Raw genomic sequence first — 18,976 nt, 5'->3', positions numbered from 1 at the left:
TTGTCAGGTTTCTAACGGTAACAGTTTTTTTCTAATGATTGGTAATTCTTGCATGAACTCAGTTTAAATGAAAAATCCTGTTTCTTTTCTTTTTTAAAAAATAAAATGTGCCTTGATTCTTCACCATCTTTAGAGAAAAACAGAGGTCCTTCCAATTGGAAAATTTTGGTTTTCTTTAATAAATGCTAACGTTTGTGAGAGCCCAAACAACTAAGCCTCTTCTTTTTCTGATATCGAAGTATCTTCATCTATAAACTGAAAGCAGTCGTCCCACATTCTTACTGCCTTGTAAGGTGTGCGGCTTAAATCTGATTATTTGACCCAATACCCCAACCCACCCAACTCCCGTCTTCGTTCTCCCAGCTCCCTGCTAGGTTTCCACCGCCAATTCTCAAAAAAGCAAAAGGAGAAAAATGTCCGAAAACTTAGTTTTGGGCCCTTGTTTGGCCTATCATCCCTTTTTTTTTTTTGGCATTTCTTTATTTTCCTTAACTCTCAGATTGAGGATCTGTTTGAAGAGGTGCTGCCACAGGGTTTCCTGACCATAGTTTGGTCTTTTAAAATTTCCGTTTCCGTCTCAGGAGGTAAGTCCTTTTTTGACACTGAAAATAGCAGCCGTCCCCCGGAACTGACTCGCTTCCAAAAGGTGGTACTCACTTCTGAAAGGTTATAGATCATCCTCCAGTTGGTTGCATTGTCTTGGTGGCTTTGGGGCAAGTCTCCGGGCACAGGGAGTTTCACTGAGATCTGCCAGAAGCATTAAAACACGAAAACTACCCATTTACGTTCAAATGATGCTTGTCTTTGCAGCTAGGATCGGGCTCCTCAGGCAACTTCTTCTGTGTCCCTTGCTGTTAGGCACCGGTATTGTGTTTTTCAGCAGACGCTGCAGAAACGTCACTGGCAATGTGGTCCCCCTCTAATTTTTCTCTCTAGGGCCATTAAAGCTGAAAATGACAGATGTCAGTGACATGTCTGGCATATTGTTACTAAAAAAAAATGATTCTTGTGAATATGAAAATATTTGTTGGTGTCCTTTATTATCTTAATATATGTATCATCACATGCACTTTAATTTTTTTCTCCAAGATGGCCTTTTCTTGGTATTTAAGTAGGTATATTGTCCCAAGGCTAACTGCTTTAGAAGTTTTCATGAGAGACAAGTGAATTGCAGCGGAAAGTTAGTCCTTTATTTTTTTGAAAGGCAGAATTTTACTTATATTGACTAAAGGAAAACTACGTGTTTCTGTTTCAGAGCTAACACTCCAACCTTTTGTGTAAATGTAGGTTTTGTATGTTAAGGTGAGACATTGGGTAGACTCAACTGAAGAGATCACGTGGACTTTTTAACTTCTTTTTCTTTTCGCCTCAGCTAAAGCCAGTTCAGATACTTTCAAACCCTCTGTCTACGTATAATCAGCAACTGTGGCTGACATGTGTTGTCGAGCTGGAGCATTCGAAAGGTATGAAGCCTGACACTTTAGAATGACCTTTATTTGTACAGAGCACCATATCTGAAAGGTTTAAAGAGCTTTAAAATCTTTCAACAAGGGCTCAAAGATGGGTTATAACGTGGTGATTATTCTTTTTAATACCAGCAAGTTGGGAGCCCCTTAAATGTCCTCCGAGGAAAGTCATGTTGCAGCGCTCGAGGAGTACCCGTCATGGCTCAGGGATACTGGACATCCTTCGGGATACCGGTCATCCTTCGGGATACCCGTGAAGCCAGGCTCCGTGGCTGCACAGGGTGGGTGCTGCAGCAGCAGCCTTTGCCAGTGGGCTTCTGGGAGAGAATTAAGTCCTGGTGTCCTAAGGCAATGGTTCTGTCCCACAGGGACACTTGGCAGTGTCTGGAGACCTTGTGACACGGCTGTCACAACTGGGGAGCAGGGAGTGCTATCAGTATCCAGTGGGTGGAGGCCAGGGATGCTGCTAAACACGCTACAATGACAGGACAAATTCCAAACAGTAAAGGATTATCTGACCTCAAAATAGCCCTGGTGCTGAGGCTGAGAACCCCTGCCCAAAGCGCTCACAGTTATAATGACCTCGCTCTGTCCACCTAGGGCGACCCTGTCAAGCACCCTCCCTGAGAACCGAGCAGATGCTCCACGTCGTTTTCTATATACTGTGATTTAGAGGAAGCACTTTGGTTGAAAGAATTTGAAAAGATAACCCAATGACTGCAGTAAATTAAGTGAAAAAAATGCATATTACAAAAAAATTAACCTCTTTTTATAACATTTTAAAAAGCATAAATAAATTTGATATCAGTATATATTTGTGTGTCTAGAAAACAGTCTAGAAGGATAGACACCAACATGAAATTATAGTTTCTCTGGTTGTGGGATTATACATGTTTAATACCATCTTTATATTTTTGGTCTTTGATATTTTTAAGCAATGAGCATATAATCAGAAAAACAATGAATTATATAATCAGAAAAAATAAGAAACCTGTTTTTATTTTGGTATGAAGTTCAATTAAATTTTATATGGGAAATTAAAAAATAAAACTTTATTAGCCGTGAAATATTTGTCCTTTTGTGAAATGAAACTTGGGGATGGGTGAGAAGCAAGTTCATGGAAGGGCTGGACTTGGCCGGCAAGTGTGAGCTTGGCAGATGTAGGGAGGCTGATGCGTCACAGAACCTTCCCGGGCCGACACACAGCCAGGCAGGCACTTCTGCAGGTGGGACAGCCTCTCGCGGTCTCTTAACACTGGATTTCTTTCTTTTGTAGAAACAGCTATTCAGACAAACTTCACCATGACTGTTAAGGTCGATGGTGTAGCTCAGGACGGGACCACCATGTTCATTCATAATAAAGTTCACAATCGGACGAGGACCCTCACATGTGCAGGGGTGAGTGCATTTGACTGGTCCGTGAAGTAGAAAGGTTCTAACGATTGTAGACCATGTATTATTTGTTTCTAAATATGTCCATTTGGGTCTTGCTTTCTAAGAGCTGGTTTTGGCTGGCATCTGAAGTTTTCTGAGCTTCTGGCAAGTTCCCTGGAGATGATCTCTTGGATCATCTGTTGTTGGAATGTGTTACTTCGTGGGTCAGTTGGTTGAAGAGTGAGTCTTGCTGGCTTTAAGGACACAGATCTTCCTTGTGCGTTTGCAGAAATGTGCAGAAATTATCGTGGCTCACCTCAGCTACTTGAATTACACTCAATATACAGTGACTGTGGGATTCAAACACCTGAAGGAACGCATCAAGGAAATGAACTTCACCGTAAGTATACCAGCTGACCACGGCGTTTCCGTGGCTCATTTGTTTAGCTTCCATTCTTTGTGGAATGACTGAGATAAATCACAGCATCAAAATCATGTTATTTTGGACAGTGGAAGACATGTACAGTTCTAAAAACTGTAGAGAAACCACAGTTTCTTACGTATATGGGACCACAGCTGCTTCAAGAAACAGCATGGAATTGGAAAACCATGGTGTTCTGAGGTTTAGGAGAGAGTAGCCTTCCAGCTGGGAGGTAGTGGAGAAGTTGCCAGGTGTACCCTCCAAGGAAGGCAGGACCCCCTTCTCCAGGCCTGTGAGTGGTCTTCAGACCCTGCCAGACCTCTTGGTGAAGGGTCCCTGCTCTCACGTGCCTGTCTGCCCCCAGTCATGCAGCTCTGATGGTTAGACTTTCTTGTCTCGTGTCCAGCTGAAATCAGCCTCCTTGTTCCTGCCGCTTGTTGGGAGTCAGAATAATCATCAGGGTGACTAGGGACACGGGTGTTAGATCAGCCAGAAGAGCTGGGTTCAGATCCCAGCACCACCATTTACAGTTTGACACTGTTGCGCCTCTGTTTCCTTATCATAAAATAGCCACCTCATACAGCTGTGACTATTAAAGGGCGGTGCCAGTGGGTTCCTTTTTTAAATTATGCTTTTTTGAGATGTAATTCACACGCCATAAAAGAAGTCTATTAGTAGTCGCTTCTCATTTCTCCCTCCCCCAGCCCCTGGCAATCACTAATCTGCCTTCTCTCTGTATGGATTTGCCTGTGGTGGACATTTCATATGAATGGAATCATATACTTTGTGCTCTTTTGTGAATGACTTCTTTCACTAAGCGGTGTTTTCACGGTTCCTCTGTGCTTTGCTGGTAACAGCACTTCATTCCTCTTTTGCCAAATAATATTTCATTGTACGCGTGTGCTGCCTTTTGTGTATCCATTCATCGGTGGATGGGCATTTGGGTTGTTTCCATTTTTGGGCTATTGTGAATAACGCTGCTGTGAACGTTTATACACAGGTTTTTATTTGGACAAAGGGGTCCCCTTTGCTGAGAGGTTGTGGTGTGTGGGAGCCCTCCTGCACCCTTACGGGCACTCCCACCTCTGCGATTTTCTCTGTTTCCTGGGAGGCCTCTGGAGGTCGGCTGGGCTTGGGGTCATGCCCAGCGCCTGCTCGTTGTGTGTGCTTGACAAATGGTAGCCGTTGCTACAGTCTTGCTACTTTTCTTCACGTGCTGTCTCTAGACTACCCAAAGCGAGTTTGTTTACTCTTTATCTGCCGGATCGCTCCGCAGGTGTTCGAAGATGGCTGTCTCTGAGGTTTTTCCTTTTCCTTCACAAAGCCTCGGGGGGGTGGCTTCTGGGCCCCTCAGACTCCAGGTTTCCTCCCCATGGCCCCGAGTCAGCCTGGCCGATCGGAACCCACAGACTTATTCTGCTGTTCAGCCTAGTCTCCTTCATTCCTGGCTCCCGTGGTGGGCTTCTCACAGTTCAGACGCTACTCAGACGTGACCCTCTGCTCCTGAGTTTCTTCTCAGTGCTTTTAGCTCCTCCCCAGACTCTCCCAATCTTTGAGTTTGAATCTGGATTCTGTTCCTTGTTGTGCAAATGATTTCCTCAAAGTTTGTCTTCAGACGATCTGATTAGCGTCCTGCCCGTGTCCTCAGGTTCACGATGCAGAGGTTGAACCCAGATGGGGCCTCAGACGGATGCCGTGAGCTCAGGCACTCTTTGGACTCATCTTGTGATAACATCTGTGCTTTAGACTTTGCTATTTCGCATCCTTCTGATTGGAGAATGCGGAAAGAAAAGAGCACCACGTTTTCCCCGCGAGGGATCTTTCCTTTCTGTCGTCTTTATAGGAACGTCATCCCCTACAAGCCCTTTATCAAAGTGCTCAGCAGTTTTCCCCACGGGCTTTACCTCGCCGCAGCCCTATTATGTGGGCTTGGGCCACTGTTTTGTTTGTTTTTGATTGTGGTTCTCTCCTTCCATCTTTTGTATCTGTTCACATTTCCTCTTAAACTTATTCCTAAATAATTTGATACATGTTTCAGATAAACCTGGTTCATGTCATTCCGCCCTTGCTGGTCGAAGGCAGGCCATGTGACCTCATCTTAGGGCTCAGTAAGGTAGTTGCCATCAGCAGCTCTCCTTGAACGGTGCCAACAGTCAGAGCTTTGTTTTGATAGCTCTCCTCAGCATCCACAAAGCTGAGACGTAGGACCCTCGGGGCTTGTGAGGGACGTTACCTGAGAATTTTCTCCATCTTTGGTACATTTCTGTATTCCCGGTAACAGCAGAGGGCCTGGCAACAGTTAGGTTTGTAATTGAAGAATAACAGCATAGCACTTCACCAAATAAGAAATTCACATGGCCGACAAACCTTTGAAATGCAAACCAAAACATTAGAGAATACAAGAAGGAATGTCTTTTTTTTAAAGCCTATCAAACTGGCAAATAGTCCAAACACCAACAAGAAGAATCACATCTAGCGTTGGTGAAATGTAAGGACACAAGTTCTCATACGGGTTGATGGGGTGTAAATCGGTTGAACTTTGGGGGCCACTTTGGCAATGTATCAAAGCCTATATGTGTATGTTCTTTTTGACCTAGTAGTTCTGCTTCTAGGGGTTTATTCTAAAGAAATAATTAAAAATGTCCACACAGATTTATGTTCAAACATGTTCCTCATAGCGGGAAGTTGGGAGAAATCTGTATTTCAGCAGGAATGTTCTGGTTAAATAAATAAATTAGTTCTTCTGTACCTGTTAAAATAATAAACTGGTCACAAAGTAGGATAGATAGCACAAACCACACACTGATTTTTTTTTAAAAAAAGAAAGGTACATGAATTAAAAGTGTTAATTAAAGTTTTGTATTTTAGAAAACTGAAGACCATCTCTGGGTGGTGGGGTTAATGTTTATTTTCTTTTTTTCCCCTCTTTTTTTTTTTTTTTTTTTTGAGGTACGCGGGCCTCTCACCGCTGCGGCCTCTCCCCTTGCGGAGCACAGGCTCCGGACGCGCAGGCTCAGCGGCCATGGCTCACGGGCCCAACCGCTCCGCGGCACGTGGGATCTTCCCGGACCGGGGCACGAACCCGTGTCCCCTGCATCAGCAGGTGGACTCTCAACCACTGCGCCACCAGGGAAGCCCTCCCCTCTATTTTTAATAATGAGCTTTTATTAATTATATTTATAATCAGGAGGGAAGATTATTTGTTTTTAAAAAAAGCAAGTGGTATTTGAAGAGGAAGTCTAAGATACAGTCCAGCCGTTCACTCCGAGAAGTTCAGAGCTACCCGAGAGAGTCCCAAGTTCACATTATGCCTACAGCTTGTCTAGAGATGCATTAAGCCACTAGAGAATCTTATGCAAAGTGTTTCTATATCTTTTATAAAATTGCTGTTGAAGGCAATATCCATTATGCTGTGAGCTGTCATCTAAACCTTCAAACAGAATTCCTTTGACCATTTGTTTTAACTCCTTTTATTAGAGAATGAAAGCTGTATAGCTCCTTACATTTCTCTTTTGGTATTAGCTGCTACAGATCTCCGAAAGATGTTTTATGCTGAATTGTAGTAATTACTAGCATCCTGGCATGGGTTGCTGATATAATTATCCTCTTTCTTTACTGTTTTACCTTTGAAAAATCCTTTAAAATGGTTTCTGTCTAGTCGGGATTTTTATTATAAACTACCTTCCTTCCTTTTTGGAAGCAAACGAAGTATAATAAATACATCTTTAGAGTATCTTAGTGATACTATTATACACCCACCAGAATGGCTAAAGTGAAAAAGGCAAAAAAACGTCAAAGTTGGCAAGGATGTGGAACTGCCAGAGTTCTCATACCCTGCTAGTGAAAGTGTAAATTGGTGCAACGGAAATGCATAATATATTGACTAAAAGACTTATATTTAAACCCATAGACTTGGGTCCATTCAGTGACCGCTCTCCTGTTAGGGCACAGGCACTGACCACTGCTTGACAGGATCCCTGTGGACCGTTGCCCTCCTGGCCCCAGCATCACTGGACCCACAGCTACTGGAGAGCTGCTGTCTATGCTGTCTGTAGCGGAGAGGCTGGGGCCCCGTCCTCTGAGCTTCACGCCTTCTTCTCGGGCTCACTTTAGGGAAAAGAAGGACTTTTCAAACCCTTGGCACCAGTGAACGCCACATGGAGCTGTGAGGCCGCTCTGGCCTCGGTGGGACACAGGTGCTTCTGCTTAGCAGCTGCTGACAAGGGCAGCCTCCTGGAGGGAGCTCCTGTGTGGCAGTGGTTTCCCTACAGCAGAAAGGGCAGGGGAAGGGCCACAGGAGCAAGTAAGACTGGCCCCAGCATCACAATGTATTGAGCACCCACCGTGCGGCAGATCCCAGCCCAGGATCCAACTGGGGAAGCCGGGGTTTAACGTTGTCTTCCTTCTTCACCCCAACTCCTCATCTTTCTCCTCCTTTCCCCCTGTGAACTCACATTTTAGAACTATTGGGCTGGCCCAAAAGTTCGTTTGTGTTTTTCCGTAGGATGTTACGGAAAAACCCGAACAGACTCTTTGGCCAACCCTGTAAAATGCATGTTTTAGGTTTAGCTATTTATTTATTGAGTAAAGCATTGTTTTCTAGTGCTAATTTTTGAAGTGAGCGAGTTGATTATTTTGTGCTCCTCTGACAGAATCCTAAGACTGAATCCCCCCTCCTCCTGGGGAGTCCATGGTTATTTTCTTTCTTAAGAGTTACAGTCCCTTGAGGGTGAAAAAATACGTATTTTCTTCACTGTTACTTTAAACATATTTTGTGAGTCTTTTCTTGATGGTAACACTTCTTTTTTCTCTTCTTGATCATGCCTTAAAATCTATAACTAAGATATGTATTATACTTTTTTCTTTTTGAATATTATGTTCACATCAACACTCCCCCCATCATTTGCTCATAATCACTACTGTGATCGTTTTGTAAATGATACTGTTGTAAAATGTAAACAGTATAGCAATAATCATAATAGCTGTAGTGTTTGGGATTTATAATAGCAGCTATTATTTACTGAATATTTGCTCTTTGCCAGGCACTGCACTAAACTTTTTATGTTCATCCTCTTATTTAAATGTTATGATTGTTATGATAATTCTTCAAAGTAGCTATTTTATGGAGGAGAAATCTGAGGTTTAATGAGATTAAGTAAATCCGAATCTCTGACTTCACAATTCGTATGATCTTTTTTTTTGTTTTTGCGGTACGCGGGCCCCTCACTGCTGTGGCCTCTCCCATTGTGGAGCACAGGCTCCAGAGGCGCAGGCTCAGTGGCCATGGCTCACGGGCCCAGCCGCTCCGCGGCATGCGGGATCTTCCCGGACCGGGGCACAAACCCGTGTCCCCTGCATCGGCAGGCGGACTCTCAACCACTGAGCCACCAGGGAAGCCCCATATGATCTTAATTACTATGATTTCCACTTTCCCGTTAACATCAATTGTTAATAGTTCTGCTTGCATTACAAATTCGTTTGTAATTTTTAGAATTTTATGTAAATGGAATCATACAGCATGTTTGGGTTCTTGCACTCAGTGTAGTTACTTTGAGCCTGATGAATGATGTTGGGTGTATCAGGAGTCCATTCCTTTGTGTTGCTGCGGGACACTCCCTGTGTGGATATAGCACAGTTTATCCACTCACCTGCTCATGGATATTTGGATTGTTTCCAGTTTGGGGCTGTTATAAATAAAACTGCTGTGAACTTCTGTGTACAAACCTTTATATGGACATGCGCTTTCACTTCCCTTGGGTAAATACCTAGGAATGGGATGCTGAGTCATGTGTCAGGGGTCTGTTTAACTGTTTGGGACGTTGACAGACTGGGTTCAAGGTGGCTGTATTGTCTCACATTCCCATCAGCGGTGTGTGAGGGTCCCAGCTGCTTCACATCCTCATCTCGTCAACACTCGGTAGGGCAGTCTTAGTTTTGGCTGTTCTAATAGGTATGTTAGTGGTATTGCATTGTGGTTTTGATTTACAATACTTTGAAAACATTGGTCTTCTGGTTTGCATTTTTTGACAAGAAATCTATCATCCTGTCTTTGTCCTCTGTAACAGTTCTCCTCCCCTCCAGCCCCCTCCCGCCACTTTTAGGATTTTTCTCTTTTACCTATTTAAGCAGTTTGATCGTGGGGTTCCTTGGTATACTTTTCTTCATATTTCTTGTACTTAGGGTACATTGAGCTTCCTGGATTTGTGAGTTTATAATTTTCAACAAATTTGGGAAAAATTTGGCCGATATTTCTACAAATATTTTCTCTGTCCTCCTGCCTTCTTCCTGCCAGTAGAAATTTGAGGACTCCAAATATACATCCACTAGGCCACCTGAAGTTGTCCCACCGCTTACTGATGCCCTGTTCATTTTTCTCTCTGTTGCATTTTAAATGGATTCTTTCGCTGTCTTCATGTTTATACCGTCTGTGATGTCTAATCTGCTGTGGATCCCCCTCCAGGTCTCTGCTTCACGTATGCAAACTCTCCTCTAGCTTCTTGATGTCCTTATCTACTAATGCTGTCGTCTGCGATTTCTGGGTCAGTTTTGATTCATTAGTTTTTTTCTTATCATGTTTCATATTTTCTTGCTTTCTTTACACGTCTGGTATTTTTGATTCAATGTCAGACATTATTGATTGCTCGAGTTTTGTGTTCTGATAAATATCCTTGAGCTCTGTTCTAGGATGTGGTAACGTTACTTGGAAACAGTTTGTGCTTTTCAGTCCTTGATTTTAAACTTTGCTGGGTGGGACCAAAACAGCATTGAGTCGAAGGCTAATTTTTCCCCACCACTGAGATGAAAGCGCTTGGAGTACGCTCTACAATATCCCTCTGATTGTGCATTTTTCTTACTGTTACTGGCCTTCAGTGAGTGCTAGTGATCCTTTTAGGGATTTTCCCCTGGCCTTGGGTGCTTTACTCACTGTCCTGCGATCAGTATTCAGGTGAAGGCGTGGGGAGGGCGACCTTTGGCACATGGCCGGAGCTTGCTCTGTGCCTCTGTTAGTGCTCTGTCCTGTGAGTCACAGCCGGTGAGCTGTGTCCCTGCACTCACAGCGGTGTGTTTGCGACTCCGAGACCACTGGGCTCTGCTCGGGTTCCCCCAGGGCTTGGGGTGACCAGAGGGTGCACCTGTCCCCCATCAGCTAGAGATTATGGCCCTTCATTGCCTCGTGTCCAGGGTCTTTGTGTGTGTGTGTGTGTGTGTGTGTGTGTGTGTGTGTGTGTATACATTTAATGTTTGAGGCAAATAAGGTGAATCTGGTGTCTTTAACTCTATCTGTTGCTCTATCTGTTACAATTTTTAAATTGCTCAGATGATTTTAATTCAGTGCATTAAAATGATGGGGCTCCCTAGCCCAGTGCAGCGCCGTGTCCTGGGGTCTGGTGATGAATCTGGCTGGTAACCGAGGTGGGAAGGGCTGCCTTCCACCTGCTGTCAGCACGTGGGGCCTCATCCTCGCTCTGTTAGCCATGCACTTGGTATGAGTGAGACTACTCAGCACAAGAACTGACAACCGTAATTCCACAGTATTTTTTTTTTGTCTCTGATTCATATCTATACATTTCACTCAGTCTTTTCTAGAACATCATACTTACATTTTTGCGTTGTTTAAAAATCTGTTTCTTTTCATGGAAAGCATGGCTTTTTCTAATAAAGAGATTGACAGCATTGATCTTTGACATGAGATTTAAAAGCCAAATGCTATTACTATTATTACAGAATAATTTATCTGCCAGATTCATCATTAGTATGCCACCATTTAAAGCTATTTTCAACTCTTGGTACAAGGTGTGTGTTCTTTAATATAAAAATAAAATGTACTAAGTGTTAAAGTTTTAGAACATGTAAGAAAGTGTAAGAGAACATTTTAAACTACCTGTAGTCTCACATTTAGAGATAACTATTATTAATAATGTGGTGGGGACTTCCCTGGTGGCGCAGTGGTTAAGAATCCGCCTGCCAATGCAGGGGACAGGGGTTCGAGCCCTGGTCCAGGAAGACCCACATGCCACGGAGCAACTAAGCCCATGCACCACAACTACTGAGCCTGCATTCTAGAGCCCGCGAGCCACAGCTACTGAAGCCCATGCGCCTAGAGCCCGTGCTCCGCAACAAGAGAAGCCACTGCAATGAGAAGCCCACGCACCTCAACAAAGAGTAGCCCCCGCTCGCCGCAACTAGAGAAAGCCCGCATGCAGCAACGAAGACCCAATGCAGCCAAAAATAAATAAATAAATAGAAGACATTTACAAAAAAATAGTATTCCATTGTATGGGCACACCATATAAAAATAAATAAATAATGTGGTGTACTTCCTTTTAGATGAATTTTTTTCACATTGTTTTCCTGCTTTCCATTTTAGTGGAAGACTTACGACCCTGCATTTTCCCACTTGGAAATTTGGTTCCGATTCGTCTTTGTGGTGCTTACCTTCATTGTCACCGTAAGTACCGTTCACCTAGCAGATTATGTCAGAATCCAAACACGGGCAAAGTTAGTTCGTAAATTATGGTTATTAGAGTGCGGGAGGTCCACCTGAACTCTGAGACACTCCATCCAGTGGGCCGACCTGATGGTACTGAATATTCTGTATTTCTGCTGGGGTGCTGTGCTGCAAGAACGCTGTGGTATCTTCAGTAAGTAGGCACTGCGTAGCGTCACAGTAATTACAGGTCACTGACTTGTAAGTGAATTCTCATCGGTGTGCAGTGAGAAGTACCATTTAACCTGTGTGGAGGGATTCTGCCTCGTTTGATGACCTTCTCTGAGTGCAGATACAGCACGTTCTTGGCTTTTACATTTGGAAAAGTGGACCAGACCTTTCAGGCTTTGGGCTCTTTCAGGAGAGTGCAGATGGGCTTTGGACGTGCAGGCTTTCAGCTCGTTTGGGATCCGAGGTCTCTGTCCACTGGTGCACCGTGTCTTTGGGGGGTGGTAACCCACAGAGTACAGGTAGTCCCCACGGAGGCCCAGCCAGTGAAGGTGGGAAGTTATAAATTGGAGGAAAAGGAGGTGTGCCTGGAGGGTGGTATCCTGCCCCCGTCAGCTGCCTGCCCTGTGCTGACGCGGAGGGAGTGACGTTTAGGACGTCCGTTCTTGGCAGTGGTGGTCGCTCCAGTTGCCACCCCAGGAACTTGTTGCTTCGCAGACTAACTGTATACACAGAAGGACACAGGCTCACGGGGGGCGTGTGAGGGAAATGCCAGACGGTGGTGATCTGGGTGTGGCTGGAAGGCAGGACACGGCCACGGAGTACGCTGAGAGCTGGGATGGCCAGGGCCTCCCCTGGTGAACTCACTAAAGGAAAGTGGAAAACCGCTGTTTATATTTGGTCAGAAATCCTTGCTGTTCCTTGAAGGATTTCTGTTGCCTGGGATTCTGCTGCCGTACTCTGGGGCCCAGAGAACTGGTACCCAGGGCCCCATGTTCTCAAACAAGAGAAATGGGCCTGATTCTGACAGACAGACTGGGGGAAATGGTCCATCCGCTCAGGAAGTCCAAATTGCTTAGGAAATTATTGGCTTATGTTAGACTGCAGAAAAAACAAAACGACTCCAGGCTTAAAAATCACAAATGTATGATGTTTTAGAGTTTAAAGAAAGCTCTCCCATGGGCCACTGCCCCTTCAGGGAGGTGTTTGAAAGAAGCACATCGCTGACCGTGGTTGTGTATAAGCCTCATTCCTTGGCTTTTCCTCTGGGAGCCCTGGCGCCTCCCTAGAAGCTGGCGTCATCTGTGAAAGTTGCACCTCTGGGAGCCTGTGGCCTGTGCCCGGGGAGGTCCTTCCCTGCGGCTCAGTGGGAGCCGGCCTGGTAGAAACAGCCTGCCCAGGAGGAGGCTGGGGGGCCAGGGGGGTTATGGCCATTGTATTCCTCGTCACCTCCTGCCCCTGTGGGAACAGCCATGACCGTCTTATCGAGGTTCCTTTGCAGCAATTCACCATCTTCTCCCAGTTGTCACCGGTGGTCTCAGGGTCGGTTCAGCAAGGGGTTGGCTCATCAGGTCTTGGCTGGCACTGAGACCTTTGATTTAGGAAGACAGACGTAAGGTGATGCTCGGCGGGGTGGGCAAAGACGGTGACTCGGGGCCTGGTCTGGTTCACAGTGCCTGTTTGCTCACTCCCTCCGGAAGTTTTCCATGCGAGACTGGGGCATCGAGCAGAAGTGGATGTCCATTCTCCTGCCTCTGCTGCTGCTTTACAACGGTAGGTACCATTTTTACGTCGGCGCTTTCCCCTTTAACGTTGAAAGCCGAAAGGTGTCCTGGGGGTGGCCTGGGGGCCCCTGAAGGAACAGGTGGTAGCACCGTGCGGCCCGAGGGACATTGCTCCAGGACGCGGCGGTGCCTGCAGCTTTCCCCCTGCCTGGAGGTTAAAACCCGGAAGGGCCGCAGACACCGTCTTGGGACTTGGCTGAGGGTGGCAGCAGTGCCGTCTGCTTCTCGTGCCCTGCTCCAGAAAGCATCTGCTTCCAGAGCTGCAGCGCCGGGACTCCCAGGCCTGCGGGGAGGAGCGGCTGGCGCGAGCAGACGGCACTCAGTACTCATTCCTGGAGCAATCTGTTCTTTGGCTTTTCGGTGTTTTGAAAAACAAGACAGCCATTAGTTCGCTAGCTTCCCCATGGCTCTGGCCGGGGGGGAAAGCGATCATGAGCTCTGCCCTCGCACGGGGCCGGGTGCCCTGCCGGGTGCTGGCAAGTCTGCCTTCCCAGGCCTGTCTGCCTTTTGCCTTGCAGACCCGTTCTTCCCCCTCTCCTTCCTGGTGAACAGCTGGTTCCCGGGGATGCTGGACGACCTCTTCCAGTCTGTGTTCCTGTGCGCCCTGCTGCTCTTCTGGCTGTGCGTGTACCATGGGATCCGGGTGCAGGTGAGCCGTCAGCGCTTCCGGAGGGAGTGGGGGACTCAGTCCTTCTGTTCCAGACTCTGGTGATAACCTTAGGGTGAACTTGTCCTTGGGAACCTGTCTTCAGCCTCATAGTCAACAGAAGAGTGTGTGCTGTGTGGAAATGATGGGAGTATCTATGATCCGTTGTGGTCTGTGAGGGGGTAATAGTTTGCTAGAATTACTAACTTCTCTATTTCTTTCTTTTTTTTTTTTTTAAGGGAGAAAGGAAGTGCTTGACTTTCTATTTGCCCAAATGCTTCATTGTTGGACTATTGTGGTTGGCCTGTGTTACCCTCGGAATATGGCAGACGTGAGTAACTTTATTATGTGTGAAACTTCAGTCTTGGAAAGCATTTAACAAGGTGGACAGACCAGACCCAAAGCTGACTGTGTTTTGTGAACTCACCCAGAAAGGAATCTGTCACCCAGTGTTTCATGATTTGGTAGTGTGACTTAAACTGAGGGTTCATTTCTGCTTGAATGGCATGTAGAGATGGACACGATTCTTCTACTCTAAGGTGGAAAATGAAAAAGACCACGTCTTTTCAGATTTCTCCTTCGGAGAGGCAGAGACTTCATTTGTAGGAATGACGCTCAGGTCGGCTCCTGGCTCGCCAGTGTCCCCAGATGTTTTAAGTTTCTCCTTGGCGTGTGTCTTTAAACCTCCCCCTCCTTATACCAGCTCCCGGGGTTGATCCTTAGTATTTTTGTCCATCTGTGAAATGGAACCACCGCAGAAGCCTAACGTAGTAACAACCTGATTCACCCAAGTAGGATTTTCTGCAGAAACTAGTCCCATCTCAGGGGTATGATATTGGCACCTGGCACAGTAATGATAGGACTCAGCACACGTCTCCGCTTCCCTCTTCCCACCCGCCTGTCGTCTCAGCAGCCCGGTGTCATTTTGAAATGCGCTTCATAGAAGTTCATGTTTACTTCTCTTGCTTTCTTTGTGTGCTCATCTATTTCCTGGTGCCCATATATGCCGTTGAAAAGGTGCCTGGAAAACAGCTCTTAAAATGGAAAGAGAACTAGTAAAGTGATTTTCTTAATGGTAAATACTGTACTTCACAATACTGTTGACTGTGGACAGTAAGTCTAGCAGTGTTGTGCGCATTTTCAATAGGTAATTTGGGATTTCTCATAAATTGAGGATTACTTTTTAAAAATCTTTTACTGTTGGTCAGCAAGTAGTTTATGTTAGTAAGTGTTTTAAAAAGCCAAGTGAGAGAAAGTGTAAAATAAAAAGTAAACTAATTATTAACCTATTTTTTTTATAACATCATATTTCTAGAATTAATGAATTACATGATCCAATGTACCAGTATCGAGTTGACACAGGAAATTTTCAGGTAAGGATTGTGAATGAAGCCGGAGGAATTTTTTTTTAACTGCTGGCTTAGAAAGTCGCTGAATTTTGTAACTTAAATTGTGCTGTTGATACAAGCTTGCCAGCTGGTTATGTGGCAAGGTCCACAGGAAGTTCATGTGTGGTTTAGACCCATTGTCTTCTAGGTGATCTAGTTCAAGCCCTCATTTCACAGAAAAGAAAACCAAGGTCCAGAAAACTTGAGATCCAGGCCTGGATGCTTTCTTGGACACATAGCACTGTCCTCCTAAGCAGGGCAGGGAGCCAGGCCCTCATCCCGGGGAGACAAGTAGGAGCCGCTGCCGTTTATTGAGCACCTGCTACGTTCCAGGCCCCACGCTCGGAGCTTTCCGTGTGTCATGCAGGCGTTTGCGCGTCTGACGAGCAGGGGCCGGGGTGTCCTCCTGGGGTGAGCTGGCCACCTGCGCTCGCAGAGAGGTTGAGCCGGGCTGAGGACAGTCAGAGCGGCAGCAGCGTGCTCTTGTGTTGCTCTAGGCTGTGGCCTTCAGGGCTCCGGGTCCCGCTTAGAAAGCTCTGGCTTTCCTGCTTATGCTATCGGAGGGAGAAGCAACACCGAGACCCTGTTGTCATTCAAGTGCCCGTCTGGTTTCGCTCCAGGGAATGAAGGTTTTCTTCATGGTGGTGGCCACCATGTACATCTTATACCTTTTGTTCCTGATCGTGCGGGCCTGCTCCGAGCTGCGTCACATGCCTTATGTAGGTAAGCGCTGGTCTCAGACCCCCCTGGTGCAGGGCTGCCTGCGTTGGCATGGGCTGGGGGGAATGACGGCCTGACCCAGAGGGCAGACCCAGGGGCTGGAGCAGCGCCTTCAGCCCCAGGGAGCCCAGGGCTGCAGGGGTGGCTCTGGGCCATTTGGACAGTGCTTCGGGCCAACGCTGGAGGGAGGCCTGTGGGGTGGAAGCCAGCTGGGGCCCCAGGTGCCAGTGTGGCTGTTGGAGCTGCCTGGATCCTTCTGGAATCGCACCTTACAAAGTGGCAGGGGTGGTTTTCCTCATCCTTGAATCAAAACAAGTCACCTGATGTCATAGGATCCTTTCCCCCAATCTGTCACAAGCAAATAATAGTGGCCACGGCCTCGCTGGGAGACCCTCCTGGCCTCTGGGGAGGTGAGACAGCATTTCTCCTGGGCTTCAGGTACTAACAGGTTTAAAGTCCAGAGGGAAGAAGGGTTTTGTTCAGAAGGTCTGGCTTTATTTTTAAGATCTCTGGGATCAGTGGAATTTAATTCCAATTTGGTGATTTAATGGGAGTATTTACTTCTTTTTCAGATCTCAGGTTGAAATTTTTGACAGCATTGACTTTTGTAGTGCTTGTCATTAGGTAAGAAGACTTTATTTCTTAAAAGAAGCAAAATGTGGGTTTTTATTTTACCGTCATGAATGTCTTTCTCCCGTTTTATGGGGTTAATTTTAGGGTGCTTCTAGCCATCTGTGTCCACTGGTGTGAGGCCTCCTCCCCCGGCAGGGCCCTGAGCGTGTGGTGGCTGAGGGAGCACGTTCTGTTGTTCGCGCCAGGGGAGAGAAGAGCTTGGCGAAGCCCGCGGCCCAGCGCTGCTCGGGTGCCCCCCTTGCTCTGACATGTGCCCTGGAAGGCAGCAGACGCAGTAGAGACAAGTCAGAGAGTTAGAATCCTGGGTGACGTGCTTGGCACCTGGGGTCCTTTTGCTGCCCCAAGGACAGGACTGTAAGCGGGCCTCGTTGAAGCACACACGCTGCTGCCCGAGGGAAGCGGGCAGGAGATGCCGTGCAGCAGAGCGGGGCAGAGGACTCTCCCGGGGCCGCGGGCTGGCCCGAGGGAGCGCAGAAAGCCGGCTCTTCGATGAATTCCAGATAATCGCCTGCTTGTTTCTGGTTTGTCGCTTTCTCCTAAAATCAAAATCCCGACGGGGAATCCCATCTAGTTACCTGCATTGCTTTCTCGGTTGTTTGGATGGCAAGTAAGTGGCTCTCAAGCCCTTTCCCTGGTGGGAGCCAGTCCGGGCTCCGAGTGGCCGGCTTTCCACCACTGCGCTGGGGTCCCGGCCTTGTTGGATGGGGGATCCTGGAGGCATCTGGGTTCATTCACCCGGCCCTGCAGGAGTTGTGTGTGTCCCTCACCAGAGCATGTGAACTTGGCCTGGTTTTCAAAACGAGCTGGTTTTATTCAGCATCTAAATTCATCTGAAAACAGAGGTTCCCGTGTTGTCACTCAGTCTCTCTGCAGCCCTTGGTGCAGCCCTTGGTGCACCCTCACCTCCTTTTACACATCAGCAGCCCTCACATCCCCTCACACAGCCTCGCCCTCAGGCTGCCCCAGTCCATGGGCTGGGAGCTGCCGTCTCCTTGTGGTGACCTCTGTACATCTGTCTAGAAGTTGTTATGCTTTGGGCATCTTCCTTTGTCTGAGTTTCAAGGGGATTCATTCGTGCAGCAGATACCCAAGAAGTACCTCCACTGGTAACTGGGCAGACAGGCTCCTCTCTGTCCAGGGCGGGAGGGCAGTGATACAAAATTTAAAGACAGCCTAAACGCCATAATGAAAGCAGAGGGATGGACGATGGCAGGAGGGCCTTGGCTGCTGTACGGAGGCTCGTGGGGGACGGCTCTCTGAGCAGGGGGCCTGGGGCCTGAAGTAGGACCCTGAAGCCTGGGCTCAGGGACAGCGGCGTCGCAGGGCGTGAGAACGCGAGGGAGGGTGGCCACCGGGAGGTCAGGTCGCCTCGCAGGCGGTGAGGAGTCTCGGTTCCATTCTCAGTGGTGGGAACCCTTCGCAAGGTTTTAAGCCAGGAGGTGAAGGGACCTGGTTCACATTTTATTAAACTGTCTGGCTGGAGTGGAGACTGGACCCCAGGGAGGGGAAGTGGGCTCCCCAGTACCAGAACCCTCTGTCGGCACGTACGTTGGTGGGCAGGTGTCGGACAGGTATGTGAACCACTGCCCGGTGGGGGAAGAGGACAAGACGGGCAGACTGTCCCTGGGGGCTGGTGGTCTGTTGGAGGAGATGGTCCAGACGGCACAAACTGAGTAAGAGCAGAGGGGGAGCACGTGCCCGGGGACCTGGACTCGAGGCTGCAACGGGGGCTGTGTCGGCCTCTGCTGACCTCGTCCCTGGATCTGAGACCAGGAGCCCAGTGCAGGGGCTGTGTGCACGTGTACGAGTCTCCATGCAGAGAAAATCAGGACTAGACAGTGAAGGTGGCAAGTTATATGCAGCCAGTGCTGTATCTCGGTATGTTTTATGTACTGTCCACCCCCCTTCTCTTTCAGCATCGTCATCCTTTATTTAAGGTTCGGAGCACAAGTATTACAAGACAACTTTGTAGCTGAACTGTCAACTCACTACCAGAATTATATCCTTTCGTGGGAAGACGTCGGGCATCAGGCACACACCCCGGTGGGGTGGGTAGCGTTGCAGGCCTGTGAAAGTCAGGAAGAGGCATGCCCTGGGGGCCTCACCC

The 18,976-nt window shown here is 47.3% G+C and overlaps 1 protein-coding gene across 2 annotated transcripts in view; it reads left to right on the top strand.

Annotated features, from left to right (window-relative positions):
- TMEM181 (transmembrane protein 181) overlaps positions 1-18,976 on the top strand; it is a 47,659-nt gene that overhangs the window by 22,935 nt on the left and 5,748 nt on the right. For both annotated transcript variants that reach the window (XM_082855968.1, XM_082855967.1), the window contains exons 4-14: positions 1,373-1,463; positions 2,743-2,864; positions 3,130-3,240; positions 11,630-11,710; positions 13,372-13,471; positions 14,001-14,131; positions 14,368-14,459; positions 15,444-15,501; positions 16,137-16,239; positions 16,809-16,860; positions 18,786-18,868. In XM_082855968.1, the coding sequence (XP_082712094.1) occupies positions 1,373-1,463; positions 2,743-2,864; positions 3,130-3,240; positions 11,630-11,710; positions 13,372-13,471; positions 14,001-14,131; positions 14,368-14,459; positions 15,444-15,501; positions 16,137-16,239; positions 16,809-16,860; positions 18,786-18,868 (1,024 nt within the window). The remainder of the gene's footprint in view (positions 1-1,372; positions 1,464-2,742; positions 2,865-3,129; positions 3,241-11,629; positions 11,711-13,371; positions 13,472-14,000; positions 14,132-14,367; positions 14,460-15,443; positions 15,502-16,136; positions 16,240-16,808; positions 16,861-18,785; positions 18,869-18,976) is intronic.

The sequence above is a fragment of the Leucopleurus acutus genome (genome assembly GCF_964270905.1).
Source record: "Leucopleurus acutus genome assembly, chromosome: 15".
In the NCBI taxonomy this organism is placed as follows: Eukaryota; Metazoa; Chordata; class Mammalia; order Artiodactyla; family Delphinidae; genus Leucopleurus; species Leucopleurus acutus.
Note: the sequence above shows the minus strand (reverse complement) of the source record. Positions and strands in the feature narration are given on the sequence as shown.